The sequence below is a fragment of the Hyla sarda genome, chromosome 4 (assembly GCF_029499605.1).
Source record: "Hyla sarda isolate aHylSar1 chromosome 4, aHylSar1.hap1, whole genome shotgun sequence".
NCBI classification, from domain to species: domain Eukaryota; kingdom Metazoa; phylum Chordata; class Amphibia; order Anura; family Hylidae; genus Hyla; species Hyla sarda.
Window position 1 is genome coordinate 261,753,805 of NC_079192.1, and position 23,782 is coordinate 261,777,586.

At 39.9% G+C, this 23,782-nt stretch overlaps 1 protein-coding gene across 7 annotated transcripts in view; it reads right to left on the reverse strand.

Annotated features, from left to right (window-relative positions):
- Positions 1 to 23,782, reverse strand: part of NAV3 (neuron navigator 3) — a 642,886-nt gene that overhangs the window by 202,955 nt on the left and 416,149 nt on the right. For all 7 annotated transcript variants that reach the window (XM_056574065.1, XM_056574060.1, XM_056574058.1 and 4 more), the window contains one exon: positions 9,966 to 10,038. In XM_056574065.1, the coding sequence (XP_056430040.1) occupies positions 9,966 to 10,038 (73 nt within the window). The remainder of the gene's footprint in view (positions 1 to 9,965; positions 10,039 to 23,782) is intronic.

A 23,782-nucleotide genomic window follows, 5' to 3' on the forward strand; every position in this document is an offset into this window, starting at 1 on the left:
ATAGGTGTGAACACAGCCTCAGAGTGTCCAGAGTTTTTTTCAGAAGAAAATTAAAAATGTGAAAGCAATTTTCTTATGAATATAAAGATTGTATTTTCAGACTATTTATAGAGCTGATACATTTCACAATATCCTGAAGAAGAGCCAGAGAAAAGGCAATACTATCATATGTGATACTCCACACATGTGAATACATTTTTCCTGCAAAGTGTCTTTATCCTATAAAGCTGGATTTGGCATAACTACAAACCACAAATAAATAAAATAGATGTTCCTTATGGCATTAGTGCAAATGCAATAAATGGGAAGTGGAACTTTTGGCTTATTTGCTTCTTCCATGTATGATTTCTGCACAAATAGTTACTGTGCAAAAATAGTTATAGGGATGTGTGGACAACTAAATTGTTTGCGTGGCCTAACCTGCACGGAAAATGTGCAAAAATAGGAAAATTACAAAGACATGAGGAGAAAATGGATACAAATCCACATGAGGTGTGTCCCAAACTTTTGTCACCATAGTTGGACTATGGACCATGGACCATTGTGCTCCAGAAATTATGAGGGGGGATTTATCAAAAACTGTGCAGAGGAAAGTCGACCAGTTGCCCATACGATTGCTTCTTTTATTTTTTATAACCCACGTTAAAATTGAAAGAAGCAATCTGGTTGGTTGCTATGGGCAACTGGGCAATTTTTTTTTATCTCTACAGGCTTTTATAAATTTCTCCAAATTGGAGGAACTCTTTAAAGTCAAATATAGGGGTCTTCTGTATCTTCCACCTCAGTTCACTTAAGTCTGCCAATAATAGTCATGTACGTGTAGACACCAGTTATTCCTCAGTATAAACATAAAACGGGAGGTTTATCAAAACCTGTGCTGAGGAAAAGTTGCTGAGTTGCCCATAGCAACCAATCAGATTTCTACTTTCAGTTTTGAAAAGGCCTCTGAAAAATGAAAGCAGCGATCTGATTGGTTGCTATGGGCAACTCAGCCACTTTCACTCAGCACAGGTTTTGCTAAATCTTCCCCAAAGAAACTAAGATAGTGGATTTGTATAATTTATTACACAGTAGAAAACATACATGAAAAATGCCCTCCTGTAACCCGATTACACAAGTTAAGGGTCTTATTACACGAGGGCGATTATTGGCGGAATCGGGAAATATTGTCATGTAAAATAAAACAACATACAAGCAAACAATTGCTTTATTCTGAACTGTCAAAAAAATGTCACTTGTCAGCTGCACATCTCCTCTATTAATAGAGAAAGTGTGGCCGACAAAATAGTTTGTGTGGTCTTTCCTGCATGGTGGTCAAGCCTTGTAATACATAGGTTCTGTAATCAGTTGCTGATCTACATTACTGGCATTTAGAGCATAAATTGGTCCATCAGTAGTCCCAGGGGTCAAGTCCCGGAAAAAAAAGTGAGAGAACTCATCCAAGATTTCTTCTCAAGGGCTGGTCCTGCTAATGGGAACTGTGTGCCTGCTGTGAAAAAAGTGCAGGAACTCAGTTCCCATATGTTCCTGCAGGACTTAAGCCCTGAGTAGTAGTATCAATCTGTCTGAGATCAAAAGCTCTCGGATTTGCCAATAACAACCAATTAGAGCTCAACTTTCATTTCTTAGATTGCTCCAGTAAAATGAAAGCTGAACTGTCATTGGCTGTTATGGCCAAATAACTCCAGGTTTTGTCCTCAGACAGATTGATAAATCTTGGCCAGGTTTCCATCTCCTGCTAAACTAGGGCTGTGTTCACACGTTCAGGTTTTTATTTGAAATTAATGAATTCAAAGCCAGGAATGGATTGTGAAATAGATGTCTTAGTCTTTCCTGTATATGTGCCCTCTATTTATGATCTGTTCCTGGCTTTGTATTCAATAATTGCAATTAAAAACCTGAATGTGTGAACACAGCCTTATATGTCATGTATAGTGAACCCATTATGCATGCTGATAAGCCTTAAAGGGGACCTCTAGCCTCTCCTGACATATCTATTCTACTGTCAGTTCAGTACAATTCTGGAACATCTTTTCTTAGAAACTTGCAGTGTACCATTCATCTGCTCTTTCTCCTTAATAAGTACAAAATAAATTAAGAAGTTGCTGTTATTATTCCCATTATGAAAAGGGGTGTGTGCCTATAAAGTCTGACACTGCAGGCATACATTTCTAGAAGGAATAACAGAAATACAAAGTGCTAAGATAAGATATTACAGAATTGTTATAGCTTGGGAAAACAAGGATTTATTTAAGCAGACATATCAGGAAGGCTGACTTATCCTCTTTTAAATGTATTTTTCTTCTGGAGAAAGGTTATGGTACTATATATAGGTATCAAACAGATACTTAGAAGGATAAATGGCCTATCCTTAGAATGGGCCATAAAGATTATACTGGTAGGGGTCCGATTACCCGCACCACCAACCAATCAGGTGTATAGGTAGGCCATAGTGCTCATACAAGTGCCAAAGCCTCTTCAAAATATTGTATTATTAGTAACTACAATAAAAGAGAAAATACAGCGCTCTGTGGTGTAATATAGTAAGGTGCCAGAGTGATCATTTTAGCTCACCGATGAGTGATAACTGATCACCGATGTAGGATGTACCAACCAAGTACAACATTGGAAATAGCATTTAAGTAATAACCAGGACCCTGCAGCCGATCCAAGCCTTGTGTGCAGCATACAAAGAACAACAGACCTCCGGAGAATTTGGCTGGATCACAAAGGGCGCTGGAAGCCAGATAGGTGAATTACACATTTATTACCCACAATACAATAATATATGCCTGATAAAGTGGTACTACTGTGCAGTTGCATTGTGGGTAATAAATGTGTAATTCACCTATCCAGCTCCTAGCGCCCTGTTCTGCAGTTCCTTGCACCGTTGCTAATAAAACAACAGAATATTTTCTCCACTGTAACAGTGGTCTCCAAACTGTGACCATCCAGATGTTGCAAAACTACAACTCCCAGCATGCCCAGATAGCCAAAGGCTGTCTGGGCATGCTGGGAGTTGCAGTTTGGCCTTCCTAGTGGTTGCCAAAGTAAATATGTTTTACTTTCACTTTCAATTGATTTCAGCAGGCATCCTGATCCGGTCCCCAACCGGCTAGCGGCGGGGACCGCAATTCCCACAGGCGTATCCATACGCCCTCAGTCCTTAAGGACTCGGGGTGCAGGGCATATACATATGCCCTGTGTCCTGAACAGGTTAAGGGCCTACTTACTGTGAAAGGCCAGCCAAAAGTACACACCTGCTGCTGTTCTAGACAAATACTGTTTTAAGTGTAGTGGAGCGTATTGTCCTCCCCTCATAAGTGCATACCATGTACGTACATCTAAGTGGTGTACCATTTTGTTCATGTGAATGTCTTAAAGGGGTGGAAATAGGGAGAGGTTCCTGTGTGGGGCTGCAGTTTTTAGGGTGAGTAACACTTGCCAAGATGGGAATGAATAATGCGAGAGTAGGGCCTTACAGGGGAAGTTTTTATGCCCACCAGTTACAATTAACCAAATGTTGTTCCCTTCCACCTTTTAGAGGTCTTTGCATCACATCAATACTGGGTGGTGAAGGTGGCACATGGTGTTTTTTGCACACCTTTCCTTTTGGTTGATTTAAAAAAATTTTGGGTACATATATTTTATCCTAAGAAGATTATTAAAAGTTACGTTTTACGTAATGCATATCATCAATACTTACTTGTGCACACTGACCCTTTTACAAAAGAGACCATTTTCTTCTGCCTACCTACCTCAGCTACTATTCTGATCCTGCCACCCGCCTGATGCCCCACATCTGATGCCAAGTTCTCCTTTTTTTCACCCACTTTCGTCACCCACATTCTCCTCATGCTGCTGACACCTCCAGGCTGTCTCATTCTCCCACTATATGGTCTCCTCATGCTTCTGCCACCTCCAGGCTTTGTCATTCAGCCACTATATGGTCTCCTCATACTGATGCCACCTCCAGACTGTCATTGTGCCACTCTGCATAAGTGATTCTAATAGTGACGCCTCTGATCTGCATGTCATATTGAATAACAGTATTATTTCACTAACCCCACACACACCCTATGCATGTTACAGCAAGGCAAAGGGTTCTACACCCTTATTGATGCTCTCTGTAAGCCAGAAATAGCATTTTTTAATAGAGATTTGTCACAAATAAATGCAGACCGAACTAATTTACTTCGGAAAATTCGGCCAATTGGCCGAATGGAATTTTTCAAAAATTTGCTCATCTCTAATACAGGGAGTTGGACCCCCGACGATCTTAAATTGATGGTCAATTCTAAGATTAGTCTATCAATTTTTATAAAAAAAAAACAGATAGCCCCTTTGGGCTTAAACAATTGCAGTTTACATTATGCAAGAGAGCTAAAGGTCTAACTGGAAGACAATCTCTATAGATCAGGTTAGTCAGAACCTCATCCTGGTCAACCTCTTGGTAAATTAAAGGTTCAGAGATGTGCTCCTCCTACAGTGCAATCACATGCTGCAAATGTGTTGCAGACACTTCTGCTACTGAAAAATCTATTCCAGAAATCAAAATGGGGTTGATACGGCTGCCTATGCATGAATTTCAGCAAACTCAATTCACTAGTAAGGGTATTTTCCCAGGAAGCTTAGTGACTCCTCTTCTTGCCAATTTAACTTTAAAATTGATAGTATACTCTATTATCTAAATGCTACATTTGAGCTTAGAATTAATTCCATAACAGACAACAGCAAAGACTGAGAATAAGGTAAGCAGGTTTCCAAAAAAGTTACTGAATGCTATTTATTGCATACATCTGTTTTGCAGTATAGGGATAAAAGTCCACATTGTTATTCTTCTAGCACATATTGCAGCAAGGCGCTTATCCAAGAGAAACAACAAAATGTTTAGTTTAGTATCAAGCATTTTTCTATGCAAAAGATTAATAAATAGCATTGCTACTATTCTGTTTTGTTTAAAGAAAGGATCAAAAATCTAACACGTGAAAACTGTTATGTCAAACATAAATATTATACACTTGGACATCCCTAAAGTATGCTTTGTGGTCTATAATGTTCACATGAAAAGTCCGTGGTGGAATCCTTAGGCCTATCATCTGGTCCGCAGATGAGAGTTATTTTTTCTCATCAAATGGATAAATAATATGTCAATCTCGGTTACTGTAGTTTAGACAAATGTGGCTTTGAACTTATATACAGAATAATTCAGTAAGTCAAAAAAGCACAGGAGATAACAAAAACACCTCACACTGTAAAAGAGGCATGACCTAAAATATTATAAACCATACATTGTAATATTCACTTACAGGAAGGAGCTACAAGACAATGTTTACTGAGAAATATTAAGTCTGTCAGCAGCTGTTTTACCATTTCAGTGCCAAAGATGGATTTGTATGTTTATGTGATATTAACACTTGTACCCGGCCATTTCTAAACAAATTCGAAAAGTCCTACAAATAGAGCGAGGACGTCTTCTAAAATATATTATGTTAGAAGTTAGTTGTTCAGAGCATGTTTAGGAAATTGCTATAAGGAGAATTGCTGTAAGGAGAAAAGAGAGCAGGATGGTGTTTATAGATGCATACATGGCTGAATGTGGAAAAGTATTTACAGTAAATGTCAATCTAAGCACCTCCATTGTATGTACAGATATAACCCTATACAGTGATCCCTCAACTTACAATGGCCTCAACATACAAAAGTTTCAATATACAATGCTCTTTTCTGGACCATTGTAACTTGAACCCAGACTAAACATACAATGCTACAGACAGTCCAGATCTGTGAAACGTGTCAATGGCTGGAAGAACCAATCAGAATGGGCATTTTACTGGTAAAACCCCTTTATTAGTGAAGTGTATACACTGACTGATGTCTGATAGCGTCCCCTACAGTACAGGGAGGTATTACATGTTATGTACTACTCTTTACCTGTGCCAGGGATAGCTGCTCCTTTGGACACGAGGTAAGGGCGGCTCCATTTTACTTTTTTAAGACATGGATGTACTGTACAGGACCCGGAAGAAGCTCCTGACCTCTACATAGACAGTGATTTACAGCTCCCAGCAGCTCTTTCTTTCTTTTATATGTAAGGACTTGCTTTATCTGTATTAGTTATCTACTTAGTTTTCTTTAATCCTCACTATTTCCTATTCTTGGATGACATTTTGGGGGCTTCAGAACCAATTACCAGGTTTTCATAGAGTTATGGTCTCAAGATACAATGATTTCAACATACAATGGAACACGAAAGGTACAAAGGTACATGAAATTTCAGAGTGTAAAGATGCTTCACTTCTGTCTCAAAACATTACAGTAACACAAAATGACTTTGCACTAACTGCAGGAGTTATATTCTATACCCATGCTGGCTCACACTCAATCAAAATAATTCATCAAAAATAAAGAGACAAGGTCCAGCTCGGCAGATGCATGAAATAGGGTTTAGACCCACATAGCAACACACAAACAGGTACGGGTGGGCGGAAGCTCATACGGTATAAGATTTCTGTGGGAACTGAACCAACACCCTCTAGGTCACAGCAGTTGAGCCTTTGCCATCAGGCTGCTGGATGTCTACTCATTTAGTCAGCCACCAATTATGCAAGTTCTCCCACTTAAAAAGATGAGAGAGGCGTGTTATTTTTAAATAATGTACTTGCAAATTATGGTGTAAAATAAGTATTTGGTCAATAATTAAAGTTCATCTCAATACTTTGTTATATACCCTTTGTTGGCAATGACAGAGGTCAAACGTTTTCTGTAAGTCTTCACAAGGTTTTCACACATTGTTGCTGGTATTTTGGCCCATTCCTCCATGCAGATCTCCTCTAGAGCAGTGATGTTTTGGGGCTGTCGCTGGGCAACATGGACTTTCAACTCCCTCCAAAGGTTTTCTATGGGGTTGAGATCTGGAGACTGGCCACTCCAGGACCTTGAAATGCTTCTTACGAAGCCACTCCTTGCCCGGGCGGTGTGTTTGGGAACATTGTCATGCTGAAAGATCCAGCCACGTTTCATCTTCAATGCCCTTGCTGATTAAAGGAGTTTTTCACTCAAAATGTCAAGATACATGGCCCCGTTCATTCTTTCCTTTACACAGATCAGTCATCATGATGTTTCTACCCCATGCTTCACAGTAGGTATGGTGTTCTTTGGATGCAACTCAGCATTCTTTCCCCTCCAAACAGGACAAGTTGAATTTTTACCAAACAAATTCTACTTTGGTTTCATCTGGACATATGACATTTTCCCAATCCTTTTCTGGATCATCCAAATGCTCTTTAGCAAACTTCAGACAGGTCCAGACATGTACTGGCTTAAGCAGGGGGGACACATCTGGCACTGCCTGATTTGAGTCCCTGGCAGCGTAGTGTGTTACTGATGGTAGCATTTGTTACTTTGGTCCCAGGTCTCTGCAGGTCATTCACTAGGTCAATAGGTCCCCCATGTGGTTCTGGGATTTTTGCTCACCGTTCTTGTGATCATTTTGACATCATGGGGGGAAATTTTGCGTGGAGCCCTAGATCAAGGGAGATTATCAGTGGTCTTGTATGTCTTCCATTTTCTAATAATTGCTACCACAGTTGATTTCTTCACACCTAGCTGCTTGCCTATCCCAGCCTGGTGCAGGTCTACAATTTTGTTTCTGGTGTCCTTTGACAGCTCTTGGCCATAGTGTAGTTTGGAGTGTGACTGTTTGAGGTTGTGGACAGGTGTCATTTATACTGATAACAAGTTCAAACAGGTGCCATTAATACAGGTAACGAGTGGAAGACAGAGGAGACTCTTAAAGAAGAAGTTACAGGTCTGTGAGAGCCAGAAATCTTGCTTGTTTATAGGTGACCAAATACTTATTTTCCACCATAAATTTGAAAATGTTTAATAATAATAATATTAGCATTACTAATAATAATAATTGTATTATTAATAATAATAATAATAATAACAATTATAATTAATAGTTGCACTAAAATTATTGCATTCCCGCTAGGAGCAGAACTATAGGGGATGCAAAGGGTGCCAGTGCACCTAGGCCCATAAGATCTCTCTTTCCTATATGAGTAGACCAGTACTATAAATAAAGCATTATACTTTTACAGGTTTTACACTGGTGGCCAAAATCTTCAAGACGTCATTGGTTCCCACTAATAAAAAAAATTGTCTCATCTTCTTTACTTTAAAAGTACTTCTTTTCTAAGGGTAAGGTCATGCATAGTGCAACCGCAGTGGGTTTCCTGCAGTTGAAATTCCACTTCGCCAAGTCAATGGGTAGCAACATAATCCACTTGTGGATTTTCCACTGCGGCAATTCCATTTTCTGAATTCTTTAGTGGAAAATCCACAAGGGGAATTTCAGCTGCAGGAAACCCAATGTAGATGCATTTTGCAACCCCAATGTAGATGCATTTGGCAACCCCATCCTTAAAAAGAAAATTGTCAGATAGACAAGGCTGGGTTTACACCACATTTTAGCCATCTGGCTGCCAGATCCGGCTAGGAAATTTCAAAACCAGCTGCTGCCATATCCCCGCCAGATCCGTACCACATCTTATTCATTTAAATGTGCCGACCAGAGTCAGATAGTGACTCCAGTTGGCTCATTTTTGCACCTTATCCGGTTTTGAAAACCATGGTATGCCAAGGCATGATATTATACGGCAATAAAACTTATGGGGTGCAAAAATGAGCCAATCGGAGTCACTATCTGACCCCAATCTGTGCATTTAAATGAAGGAGATGTGGGGGCAGCAGCCAGATACCTAAAACATGGTGTAAATCCACCCCAACACAGAGCTAGACAATGCCTAGTACTAGTCATAGAAAGGACTAGCCACATTTAGCAATCTTTGCTTTTTTGGCCTACTCATCCATGTGGCAGAGTCATTGGGGCTCATGTGACTTTTTTTTTGCAGTTCCGATTACTAAGAAAAATTGGGACAGATAGACTACTGCAAATGCACCATAATTTGGGAATTATTGTGAAAAAGGGCACTGGATTGTATGTGACTGTGTGTGCCAAAAAATTGCATTAAAATTGTTGTGTAACATAGTCAAGTAAGCCAACTTCTAGAGCATCTTTAGACCAACTAGAACAATGTTTTTCCCAACCAGTGGACCTCCAGTTGTTGCAAAACTACAACTTCCAACATGCCCCGACAGCCTTTGGCTGTCCGGGCATGTTGGGAGTTGTAGTTGTGCAACAGCTGGAAGCACACTGGTTGGGAAACACTGTTCTAGTTGGTCTAAAGATGCTCTAAATGTAACAAACAACACAAGTCACTGTGATAAATCAGGTGCATGGTAGAATTGTCGAAGAAAGCATTAATACTTTAAATACAGGTAATTGTTGGAATGAGCAGGGGTAGACTAGTTTGGCTTTGACAAGCCATTATATAGTTGACCTAAAGTAAGATCATATTTTACATTTAAAAAGGAGAGGGGATCACAATATTTTGTATTTTGGTAACCTGCAATTTAGACTCGACCAAATGACAAGCTAGCTCCTGGTAACCATCTCTTATGGCTATATATACTGTACTAGTAATTGCCCTAAAAGCATGTTATTTTCCAATTAGGTCATCCTTTGCTATAAGGATGTAAGCAATAAGCATCCATCATTGGGTTGAATAAAAAACACTTTTATCACCTTCCTAGACTATGTTGACATTAGAGGAGTTGGCAATGTTCCGTGCTGATACAACCTACTTCAGGCACCTTTAACAATGGAATTCCAAGGTCATTCAAGGTCTGGGTTATTTTAATAGTTCAATGTGTCTAGATTTCAGGACATAAGGTAAATTATTGATGTTCAAGTCAGTATAGTTCTCAAGGAACATGAAATTACACTACTTCAAATGATAAATATCAATGCTAAGAGAAGTAGATTATCTGCTTTTTGAATTATCAATGTGAAAGAACGGAGCCTGGGGACCTTGCGAATATATAGTGGATTGTCTTACCTTCTGCAGAGAGGCCTTGCACATTAACTCCTCGGGCTGCCAGAAAGCTCAGACAGATATCAACATTCTCAGTCTGCAACATGAAGGAAAATAACAAGTCACTCAGTGTTGCCTTACACAATGTGCCAGGCTGAAATTTACGTTACAAAAGCAATGAATACTTCACATTCACCACAGTCATCATCAGGGTTTTGCAGACACGATAGCCGCTAATTGGGAAACCCAGTAATAAAGCTTTTATTGTCAGCCGTCGGGCTTATAAAACAATCCATAAAGGCCAGCTCCAGAATGGCACGCCGGCAGATCAGCAGTCCACCTACTTAATATAAAACTAAGTTTTACACAGCACCAGAAAGCTATGAAAGCGTCCATAGAAGACATAACACTGTGTGTGTGTCCGCCTGGAAGAGATCATGACTTTCAATGAAAGGCCACACTGAAAAGCGCTGCATGAGAAGTGTGCCAATGCAAAATGTGCGCAAGTGACAATGTAGGGGCTTCATTATATTACTGACAATGTGATAACTGACAGTACAACACTGTTTTTCACTTTCTTCCAAAATATTCTAACCATTCGGAGAAGCGTTTGGAAAGACAATGACAACTATGAAAATAAGAACTTTTCTAATTTGTGCATGTAAATAATGACATGCAATATCTGTATTAAAAAAAGTGTAAAGCATTCACTCATGTCACAAGGGGTGCTCTGGTGAATAAACCCTTTTAAAAATCTGCTCTGGGAGCGGGACACCAAAAGAAGAAACAACTATCCATTACCTTCCTTGCCCCCGTGCTGATGCTGGAATAATGGAACTCGGTTACCCGAGTCTGGCACTTTTTGGTTTGGTGACGGGATGTCAAATGGCCCGTCATCCAATCAGTGGTTGAGGTGGGATATTGCTCTGGCGGCCTGTTGAATGAGTGGCCATGGGCTGTCACATGACCTAAACCCAGAAGCACCAGAAACCAAGTTTTTTGATTTTAGTGGCAGTGAGGAAGATAAGAGAGGGTTGATTTTTTAACTATACCCATCACCGAGAAGATTTTACTAAGGTTTAACTTACTGGAGTACCCCTTTAAGCAGCATACTTTATAATGCTGCATGTCATAGCACTCCCCCATTAACATTACTTCTTGCAGTTAAAGGGGTACTCCAATGGAAACCTTTTTTTTTTTTTTTTTTAAATCAACTGGGGCCAGAAAGTTAAACAGATTTGTAAATTACTTCCATAAAAAAAATCTTAATCCTTCCAGTACTTATTAGCTGCTGAACACTACAGAGGAAATTATTTTCTTTTTGGAACACAGAGCTCTCTGCTGAATAACGAGCACAGTGCTCTCTGCTGACATCTCTGTCCATTTTAGGAACTGTCCAGGAGCAGCATATGTTTGCTATGGGGATTTTCTCCTATTCTGGACAGTTCTTAAAATTGAGAGAGATGTCAGCAGAGAGCACTGCGCTCGTGATGTCAGCAAAGAGCTCTGTGTTCCAAAAAGATCCAAAAGTAATTTACAAATCTGTTTAACTTTCTGGCACCAGTTGATTTAAAAAAATAAAAATAAAAATAAAAAAGTTTTCCGCCAGAGTAACCCTTTAAAGGCACTGTATAGACTACTCCTCAATTCAAGGATGTGCTAACATTTTCTACAGTTACCTTTTGGCAAGAATGCACCTATAACTGCATCCCATGCCTCAAAGCATCATGGTATAAAAATGTCAGAGACTCCTATAAATGTCATTACTGAAACCAACTCAAATACATACATTTTGGAAAGATAAAATACACCTTGGAAAGAATGAGCTGAATGCTGCAGCTTTGGACAGTCAACAAACTATAACAAATGCATTGGGAATTACAGGGGTTATCCAGGAAAAAAACTTTTTTTTATATATCAACTGGCTCCAGAAAGTTAAACAGATTTGTAAATTACTTCTATTAAAAAATCGTAATCCTTTCAGTACTTATGAGCTTCTGAAGTTAAGGTTGTTCTTTTCTGTCTAAGTGGTCTCTGATGACACGTGTCTCGGGAAACACCCAGTTTAGAAGAGGTTTGCTATGGGGATTTGCTTCTAAACTGGGAGGTTCCCGAGACAAGTGTCATCAGAGGGCACTTAGACAGAAAAGAACAACCTTAACTTCAGAAGCTCATAAGTACTGAAAGGATTAAGATTTTTTAATAGAAGTAATTTACAAATCTGTTTAACTTTCTGGAGCCAGTTGATATATATAAAAAAAAAGTTTTTTCCTGGATAACCCCTTTAATTGCACATGAACAAGGCACCTTCACATTTCTTGTATTTGAAAATGATTTGTCCTTTATGAAGAAGTAATGAAAATATTATTGTTATTATTCCACCAATTTGTAGGTCCTCCATTCATAGCACCACATGGGATTTTAGAATTTATGTTTAGAAGTTATAAAGCATCAGGGAAGAAGAGGGGAACAGCAGCTGCAGTCCTTGGAAGATACCCAGCAGTGTTTTTTCTCTCTCTGTATAAAAGAGACTATAATAAACAGCGTGTCTTTATATTACTAAGCCCACTTCATGGATGGATTCTAACCGATGTTAGCAGGCGCTAGACATCACTAACAAGGTATACACATTTGCTACTCCTGGGAGCCAAGCTTCTTTCCTGTAGCCAAAAATAATGACTCAATATTATTTCAACAGCCAGGTATGAAAAAAGGTCATTTACATTCTACAACACATTGAATCAAAGGAATCTGCATGTTCACAAACATTGAACACAAGGTTATGATTTTTTTCAAGGGGAGGGGGTTAAAAAATGAATTGCGAAGCTGTGGCCGGATTCATAGTGTTGCACACATTGCGTTTACCCCTATTTTTATAACCCCAACTACAGCTAGCTTACCAGATAAAGTTGTGTAACAACATACACAACAATGGTACATGTGTGTAGTTATATAGGGTCCATCTGCAGCCTTCCTGGATAGGAGTAGGATTATGTAGAAAAAAGCTTAATTTAAACCAGGATTCGAGGCGCTGATTAGGACACAGGACTCACAGGATCAGGATAACATCCATCAGACTTTAAAACCAATAATGCAACGCGTTAGGGGGCCTGACGAAGCGCTAAGGCGCGATAACGGACCGTCGCCAACGGGTACAGTCCACCCGCTTGTGTACCATCTTTCCACCTCCCTGCAAGTGTTTACAGCTTTGAAAACGAAAATAAATATGTTTTTCTGCACTACATACCAGGTGTCTGAGGTGAGTGCTTCAATGCACGTTTTCTTCTACTGGTGTCAAGATTTGTAAATTACTTCTATTAAAAAATCTTAATCCTTCCAGTACTTATTGACTGCTGGATACTACAAAGGAAATTATTTTCTTTTTGGAACACAGTGCTCTCTGCTGATATCATGACAACATTGCTCTCTGCTGACATCTCTGTCCATTTTAGGAACTGTTCAGAGTAGAAGAAAATCCCCATAGAAAACATATGCTGCTCTGGACAGTTCCTAAAATGGACAGAGATGTTAGCAGAGAGCACTGTGCTCATGATGTCAGCAGACAGCTCTGTGTTCCAAAAAGAAAAGAATTTCCACTGTAGTATTCAGCAGCTAATAAGTACTGGAAGGATTAGGATTAATTAAAAAATAGTAATTTACTAATCTATTTAACTTTCTGGCACCAGTTGATTAAAAAAAAAAAAAAAAAAAGTTTGCCACCGGAGTACCACTTTAATGTCCCCATGCAGTAACAGTGCCTCCTTATTCCCCCTCCACACACACATTAAAATAGCCCTTTCAGTGCCCTCCTCAAAAAAAATGAAGCCCCCTTAATATTTTTCTCACAGTAGTAAAAGCATCCCCTTAATACCCCTGCGCAGTAATAGTATCCCTCTAGTACCTTTCTCATAGTAACAGTTCCTCCTATTGCCCCTTCACAGTGATGGTTCCTCAGTTAAAGCCACCAGTAGGTTTTATGGTGGAGGAGGATGAGGAAAAGGCCAATCTATGAAATACCTTGATCTCTAATATATTCACACTACTGGTAAAATGGAGCTCGGCTGTCTGGCACTACCAAGTTAAGGGACGTGACGTCATATTCCCACTTAGCCAATCTGTGGCCGAAGCGAGACATCACTATGGCCGCTGAAGAAAGAATGTGTGACATCACCAAATCTGGAGGTTCCTTACAGCGGATCTACATTATACCACCAGCTGCACGGCAGCGAGAAAAGTAATAGATGTTTTTTTTTCTTAATCACACCTTCCCTGATCAGATTTTAAAGGGGTACTCCGGTGAAAACCTTTTTTCTTTTAAATCAACTGGTGGCAGAAAATTAAACATATTTGTAAATTACTTCTATTAAAAAATCTTAATCCTTCCAGTACTTATTAGGTGCTGAATGCTACAGAGGAAATTCCTTTCTTTTTGGAACACTGATGACATCACGAACACAGTGCTCTCTGCTGACATCTCTGTCCATTTTAGCAATCATGCATAGCAGATGCATAGCAGATGTATGCTAAGGGCAGCATGGTGGCTCAGTGGATAGCACTGCTGCCTTGCAGTGCTGGGGACTTGGCTTCAAATCCCACTAAGGACAACAATAAATAAAGAGTTATTATTATTATAATAACATCAGCAGAGAGAACTGTGCTCGTGATGTCATCAGAGAGCATTCCAAAAAGAAAATAATTTCCTCTCTAGTATTCAGCAGCTAAAAAGTACTGGAAGGATTAAGATTTTTTTAATAGAAGTAATTTACAAATATGTTTAACTTTCTGCCACCAGTTGGTTTAAAAGAAAAAAGGATTTCACCCCTTTAAAGAGAAGTTTCCACTGGATTTTTTTTTAAAATCAACTGGTGCCAGAAAGTTAAACAGATTTGTAAATTACTTTTGTTAAAAAATCTTAATCCTTCCAGTACTTAACAGCTGCTGTTATAATCTACGGGAAGTTCTTTTCTTTTTTAATTTCCATTCTGTCTGACCACAGTGCTCTCTGCTGACACCTCTGTCCATTTTAGGAATTGTCCAGAGCAGGAGAGGTTTTCTACGGGGATTTTCTACTACTCTGGACAGTTCCTAAAATGGACAGAGGTTTCAGCAGAGGGCACTGTGGTCAGACAGAAAATAAATGCAAAAATAACTTCCTGGGCAGTATACAGCAGCTGATAAGTACTGGAAAGAAAAATATTTTTTAATAGAAGTAATTTATAAATCTGTTTAACTTTCTGACATCAGTTGATTTAAAAAAAATGTTTTCCAGTAGGAGTACCCCTTTAACTGTACTAGGAAAATAAAAACATGGGGTCCAACTGGTTACTACATACAACAATGCGACATCTTCCCCAGAGAAACTTACACAATACATGAGTTCCAAGATATTGTACAACTGTTATGTTAGGCATACTTTTTATGTTTTCATAGAAAGAATTCAAGATATCCCCATAGCATTTGTAGCATGGTGTGTATTAAAACGTCTTTAGAATGTTAGGGTCTGCTACAGTAAAGCTCAACTGGTGCTTGTACTGTATGTAGAGTTTCTTTAAATATTCCATCTATTTCCAAGTCAACAGGTGCAGTATCATGCAACCCACGTGTAGCTCTGCTGCATCATGTTGTACAGAAGCGTAAATGGTCACAACTCATATTTATAGGAAATACCAACATGGATATGGGGTGTTGGCAGTACACAAACAGATAGCTTTAGCACTAAATTCATATGTGTATGCAACATTTCTTTCAGTATGGCACAAATTCTATTACATTTTCACTAAAGCAAAATGGACAGCAAGGAAGTAAAGCAGCTCAACTTCAGTTAAAGGGGGTTATCCAGGAATAGAAAAAGAGAGGTAATTTCTATAAAAACAGCACCACCCCTGTCTCCAGGTTGTGTGCGGTATTACAACTTGGCTCCATCTACTTCAATGGAACTGAGCTGCAATACCACACATAACCTGGGGACAGATATGGAACTGTTTTTGGAAGAAATCATCTCTGTTTTCTCCTGGATAACACCCTTTGAAGTGTACCTGTCATTAACAAAAACGTTTGCTATAATGTAATTAAAGTATGTAATTACATGTTTTTTATATATATTTGGGGGTTTAAAAAAATGCTGTACCTGCAGCTATTGTCTGAAGTGAGGGCAGGACAAGCAGGGCTCTATGAAGGCTCCTTGCTTGTCAATCATCCTGATGTGTGAGCCCGGAGCATGTCATAGAGCCTCACTGCACAGAGTCCTGCTTGTCCTCAGTGTACAGAGCCCTATCTGTCCTCACTGCTCAGAGCCCTGCTTGTCCTCAGTGCACATGGCCCTGCTTGTCCTCAGTGTACAGAGCCCTGCTTGTCCTCAGTGTACAGAGCCCTGCTTTTCCTCACTGCACAGAGCCCTGCTTTTCCTCACTGCACAGAGCCCTACTTGTCCTCAGTGCACAGAGCCCTACTTGTCCTCAGTGCAAAGAGCCCTGCTTGTCCTCAGTGCACAGAGCCCTACTTGTCCTCAGCATTCAGAGCCCTGCTTGTCCTCAGTGCACAGAGCCCTGCTTGTCCTCAGAGCACAGAGCCCTGCTTGTCCTCACTGTACAGAGCCCTGCCTGTCCTCACAGCACAGAGCCATGCCTGTCCTCACAGTACAGAGCCCTGCTTGTCCTCACAGCACATAGCCCTGCTTATCCTCATTGTACAGAGCCCTGCCTGTCCTCACTGCACAGAGCCCTGCTTGTTCTCAGTATACAGAGCCTGGTTTGTCCTAACTGCGCAGAGCCCTGCTTATCCTCACTACACAGAGCCCTGCTTGTCCTCACTGTACAGAGCCCTGCTTGTCCTCACTGAAGAGAGCCCTGCTTGTCCTCACTGCCCAGAGCCCTGCTTGTCCTCACTGCACAAAACCCTGCTTGTCCTCGGTGCACAGAGCCCTGCTTGTCAGTGTACAGAGCCCTGCTTGTCCTCAGTGTACAGAGCCCTGCTTGTCCTAAGTGTACAGAGCCCTGCTTGTCCTCAGTGTACAGAGCCCTGCTTGTCCTCAGTGTACAGAGCCCTGCTTGTCCTCAGTGTACAGAGCCCTGCTTGTCCTCAGTGCACAGATCCCTGCTTGTCCTCAGTATACAGAGCCCTATCTGTCCTCACTGCACAGAGCCCTGCTTGTCCTCACTGCACAGAGCCCTGCTTGTCCTCACTGTACAGAGCCCTGCTTGTCCTCACTGCACAGAGCCCTGCTTGTCCTCACTGCACAGAGCCCTGCTTGTCCTCAGTGCACAGAGCCCTGCTTGTCCTCAGTGCACAGAGCCCTGCTTGTCCTCAGTGCACAGAGCCCTGCTTGTCCTCAGTGCACAGAGCCCTGCTTATCCTCAGTGTACAGAGCCCTGTCTGTCCTCACTGCACAGAGCCCTGCTTGTCTTCAGTGCACAGAGCCCTGCTTGTCCTCACCCTCACTTCCTGTATTTGGTCTCCTCACAGAGACATACAAGCAATAGCAATAGGGACAAAAATATACACTTTTTTTTAACCAATGTATATACAAATATACACATAATGGTATTATCTACACTATATAAAAAGTTTTTGTTAACGATAGGTACACTTTAAGGCATGCCATTTCTTATACCAGTCCATGTAAGGCAAGGTTCAATTCTTTATTGAGTAGATTCAACCTAATCCAAGAAAACCAAGAAGCTAAAATATAGACAAATTTTACCCTCTCGATCATTGGGTACTGGAGGCATGTATCAACATAGTGCAGTATTTCCCTACCAGGGTGCTTCCAGTTGTTTCAAAACCACAACTCCCAGCATGCATGGAGAGCCGAAGGTTGTCCGGGAACGCTGGGAGTTGTTGTTTTTCAACAGCTGAAGGCACCCTGGTTGAGAAACACTGATATAGTAAAAAGGAGCCTATACAGAAGGATCAGCTGATGATCTAATAAAGAGTCAAGATATATAAGGTAGGCAGAACTAGTCAACAAGTCCACTGGCGACAGTAATTTATTGTGTATGGTCTCCTAATACAGTCAGGTGGCCCTCCAGTCAACCTATCCAAGAATTAGCAACATCCTCAATAATATAATATAATAGGGTCACTGCTTAAAAAACAACATGAACATTAGGAAGTATGAAAGACTCACAGATAATACATTATAAAAAATATATATATAATTTAGACTGAATTATGCTTTTGCTTTGTTAAGTTGATGTTTAGGGAACAGTTTTTTTTAAATAAGTGATAAGTCACGGAGATGTACATCCAATCTGGTAATATTTTCTTATACTGTATATATCTAAATTTTGGTGCCTATAGAAGCAGCTCCCCTTACCAGGATGTTAGTACATAGACCATAACATGGCACTGCCCTTCAGCACCTCGTGTGTTTTGTCTTGACAGCTTAGCAGATCAGATTGACCACTCTTTTCAATCAGGATACCCCCACCGTGAATTCCCTTCTGCCAAAACAGCCATCTAGAGTATTTTATTACTAATTTATCATTAATTACGTCTGTCTTCTCTTTGCTAGACTTTTTTTTAATCACAAAATCAGATAGAGTACTACAATTAGATGAAATTACTATTAGGGGAGATTTATCAATCCAAAGGTAAACAGGGGATTTCTTTTTAAGTAAAATTTATCAAGAGGCTTGTGCATTTTTAGAAATGTTGCTCAAAACCTGCAAATCACATCTCAGTAATCAATGTAATCATTTCTCCACAGGAAAGGGGAGAAAACTGTTGAACTGTTGAATGGACAAAGCCTCCTGTGCATGTGCCGCCAGTTCTCCGTTCATTTTCTATGGGGCTTTTAAGCATTGCCAAGCTCAGCACTTAGCAATGTTAAGCAGCTCCATAGACAATGAATGGAATGATGGCCGCACATGCACAGTGCTTGTATTTATTCCAGGGGACATTTCACTTTTATTCTACGGATTGGGGTTAACATGCTGTTATGGGCTCGGCAAGAGTAGGCTTCAGCATATGTTAGTAAACTGTTTTGATAGGTTGTCAACTTATATCGCTAACATGTGGACAAAATGTAATGCAAATGAGCCCTTACAGACACATAAATCAGTGATTTTAACATTTTCACATCGATAAAGGGGTTTCCTATAATCGATACTCATCACCTACTATAGGATAGGTGATAAGTGTCTAACGTTGGTGTTTTACCACCAGGGCCCCTATCAATCATGAGAATATGGGGTCCTGTGTTTCCCCATTTACAGAAAACAGTAAATAAGCATGGGACTGCAATAGACAGCCAATAGCCAATTACAGAGCTGGGCTATCACCAGCAGTCCCATAGAGTTTAAATGAAGTGGCAGAGCAGTTGCTCGTTCAACAAAGTGAACACCTAAACACTGTTTTTGTTATTAGTAGTGGTACAAGAATATGGATCTACACCATTAAAACACTTATTACCGATCCTAAGGATAGGTGATTATTTTTACTTATGGGAAACCTTTTTAACACTGCAACCTAAGCCTAACTAGCACTGCTGCTCCACCAAAAGTCATGTTCATATGGCCAAAAATGGATGGAATGTCTGTGGGTGGACTTTCTGCACTTTTGAATTTTCCAGTGGGTTATAGGACTGCTCAGAAATGTGTCATCTCATAGACGGCAATGTGTTCTGCCGTGTGAACATAGCCTGAGGGTAAATTTGCACACAGCGGATTTGTTACTGGAATTTCTGTGATTGTTTCTTTCATTCAAAGGGGCTTACAGAAATCCATCTGATGCACAAATAACCATCTGAATGTATGAAACCGGTTTTCAGTCAAATAAAATGTTTGCAACAAAGGCCTCATCCAAAGGACTCCTTTACACACAATTTTTTGTTTGGGTTTTCTTTCCCTTGTATAAAAACCTAAATAAATTTCAAATGTTTTTTACACCTTTTTTAATGTGTTTTTTGTGGTGTTATTTCAATTCATTTAATTTATACCATGCATTTTTATTTACGCAAAAAAATGTCAGTTTGCATTAAGAGAAAAACACCACAGACTCCAAGGAACACAAGAAGAAAAAAAAAAAAGCGCCACAAAAAAAGAGCAGTTTGAGGTGAACTTCATATTTCCCTATGGACTTTAATAAAACATCTGGCCACACAAAAAGGCACAAAAATCACGTAAAAAATGCTGTGAAATACTGCTGTGAGATGCTGTTATAAAAAAATTTCTGTTTGAAAAAAAAATAAAAATACTAAAACCTGCTTCTTTGGTGATCCCAGGGAATAACTTTCTCTGATAGCTTCTTCATTAGTTTCCTGCCCACTAAGGCCAGATTCAAACTGAGTTTTGGCAACCTTAGGTGTTTTTAAAGCCATAAACTTTGTGGCCATGTTTTCTGTTAGTCTATAGGAAAATATGAAAATCTACAAATCTCTGGCATTTTATTTTTTTTGACATTTTTGTAGTTCGTGGCATTTTTTCAAAACACAGCATGCTTTAGGTATGACTTTTAGGCTAGGTTTCCACTTGTTTTTTTTTTCTGGCAGTTTTTGGAATACTGCCACTGCAGTTTTTGAGCCAAAGACAGAAATAGGATCCATAAGGGAGGAGAAGTGTAAGTCCTTCCTGTATATGTCCTATTCCCTTTGAATACACTTCTGGCTTTGGCTCAAAAACTGCAGTGGCAGATCTCCAAAAACTGCCAGAAAAAAAAACAAGTGGAAACCTAGCCTCAACGGGATTTTTCAACCATGTAGGGGTCATTGGCAGGGAATGTTTGACAGCCAAAATAGTGTAGCTTGCTGCAAAATACTACTCAGTAAAAAAAGAAAGAAAAAAAAACCTAACAGACCCAATAGGATCCATTAGGATATGCTTCCAAATGGATCATCATGGATAATTTATCATATCTGTCAGGTTACATAGACAAGGGACTTCAAAAAAATGTGTTACCAATTTAATAAACATATTTAACAAGGAAAACAAATTGTGTCCTTTTCTATTTGTGAATGCCCAGAGTTTGGCATTCTATTTTTACAATGCAGTTGTCAAATAACTTGACCTAAATGTCCATGAAATACTTCGCTATTTTCCATACATAGATACTGCCTGGCTACACTGTATTTTTTCCAACTTACTATTTATAGAGAATGATAAAACTACTCTTACATTTTATTTCTAAATCTTTCCTAATATTGAATATAGCTCAGCAGCATATCACAGCTTTATGTCTACACTCCTAACAGCATCATTTTATGCTATTTATGTACTTGTAGTGCTGAACAGAGTATTCATATGTTTTCTGTATTTATGAGGGGAGTGCTCCCTGCAATTTCCGCCCAGTACTCCCTGTGTGATAGACAGGATTCATGGTTAAAGAGTACCTGTCATGATATTGATACATTTTACAATTGTCCCAATTCACTCCCCCATCATAATAAACAATCTGCCTTTATATTTATTATTTTTTTTTAGAACTTGATATTGCTCTGTATTTTCTGCTTAGTTTCAGTCAGTTCTGCGGACGGGAAGGGCAGTACCCAGCAGGCGTGACATCATCTAAAGCCATGCAGGGGAGACCTTCCTCCCTCACTCTGCTACACACAGCCCAGAGCAGTTCAGTGTGTGATGAGCTGTGATTGGTTGAGACCGCACAACCACAACTCAGCACTGAAATCTAAGGCTAGGTTCACACTGCAGAATATCCGGGCAGAAAAGGACCGTGCGGACACTGCAGTCTCCAATAGACTGCAATGTGTTCCCCGAGTATTTCCGCCTGAAGAATGAGCAACGCCATTCTTCAAGCGGAAATTTTCAAGTGGATTTTCCGTTCACAAATTCCACTTCACAAATTCCAAAGTGTGAATATGTGAATGGAAACCCATTCACTATGCAGTACATTTAGTAAGTGAAATTTCTGCCTGCAATTTCAAAGCAGAATTGCAGGTGGAAATTCCGACGTACTAACCCAGCCTTAACTGAACTCTACAGTCTCTGAGCTCTACCCAGCAGCTGCAAAAGGGAGCAGTTATATCCAGAACAATGTTTAACACAATATTTGGCACTATGCACGGAAGGCATCATGACTCTACAGCAGTATTTCCCAACCAGGTTACCTCCAGCTGTTGCAAAACTACAAATCCCAGCATGCCTAGAAAGCCTTTGGCTGCCCATGCATGCTGGTAATTGTAGTTTTGCAACAGCTGGGGGTCCACAGTTTGATGACCACTGACATATAAGAAATACTGTGAGAAAGCACTAGTACTATGCACAGCTTATTTCTCTGTAGAGGTGACTGCTTCCCTTCTAATATCATCATTACTGTATCTGAGATCACTCCCAAGACGCCTGCACAATGGAAGGTGAGTGATGATTCATCTCAAGCACTGATGTCACCGTCACATCCTGATGCTTAGGTCAACTTGTGGAGCTTCCTGAGGGGTGGCCTTGATGTAATCCTGTTCATTCTAACCACAGAGGTCACGGTGTCACCCGCTGAACAAGAGCTTCTTCCATGGCTCTGTATAGATTTACACATGAGCAGGTGTTATTGTTATCTTACAACGTGTTAAATATATTGTAGCTTGGGCAGTGATGCATCCCTTTGCTTACAGTATACATGTGCCCGTACAACAACATTTGTAATTACACAGAAGAGACTACTACTTACGCAGAGAATTTTTCCTTCAAAGCGCCTTACTGATTTTGTGTGTATATATATATATATATATATATATATATATATATATTATTCCCTGATGTGCGCAAGTGAATACAGTGGTCCCTTAAGTTACAATATTAATTGGTTCCAGAGCGAACATTGTATGTTGCAACCATAGTATCTTGAGACCATAACCCTATGGAAAACTAGTAACTGTTTCCAAAGTCTTCAAAATATCACCCACTATAAGAAACAAATGGAGATTAAAGAAAAATGACAAGACAACTAAAACCTATAAGGTAAGCCCTTATTTACATAAGTCAGAAATAGCTGCTAGAAGCTACAAAGCACTTTATACATAGTGGGCAGTAGCTTTTTCATGGTCTTGTACAGTACACAGTATACCGAGGTTACAATATGGTGCCGTCCTCAGCTAGTCCTGGCACAGGTAAAGAGCAGTACAGCACCGCACTACTGTAGGGAGGCGCTAATAGACAGCAAATCAGTTCATGCACTTTAATAATACAGGGGGTTTAAATGTGAAATGCCCACTCTGAATGTTCAGATCTTCTAGTCATCGATAAAAACTACCAATCTGGACAGTTTTTGGCATTGTATGTTGAGTACGGTGTCAAGTCGCAACGTATCAACGTATATAAAAATAGTTTGACACTGGCGTCCTAAAGTGCTTGAAGATGGGCTTATTTTTTTTAAACAACTATATACATCACAGTACAGTACAGATACTATGTATGCATTAGGTCAAAAGTATGAACTTATGCCATGATCTCAGGTACCACAGCTGCAGGCTCATACCATTACACAGTCAGACTCACTAATACTTCCACTCCAATCCTCGCCTCTGCTCCTGTGCTCTGACTGGAGGGTGGCGTACCCTTCCACAAGCAAACTGCAAACAGAAGAAAGTGTCCAGCACCAGGAAGGCAGGTAAAACGTCCAGTTTATTGAGGCATCAGTATAAAACAAATACACAGGAGCGAAGTCGCCTACGTGTTTCGGCCTCTGGCGCCCTTAATCATGGTATAAAAAACATAGTAACAACATAGCTCTTATATACCCAATAATAGGACACATGGTTGTTACACACTGAACAAAGCTAAAAAATGCGGCATGGATTCCAACTGGAGTGGAATCATAATCTATCACAATTCCTATAATCAATGCTCAGTAAATACAAAACACCTATAACAAAACCTAAACCTAAAGCACAATGTTCC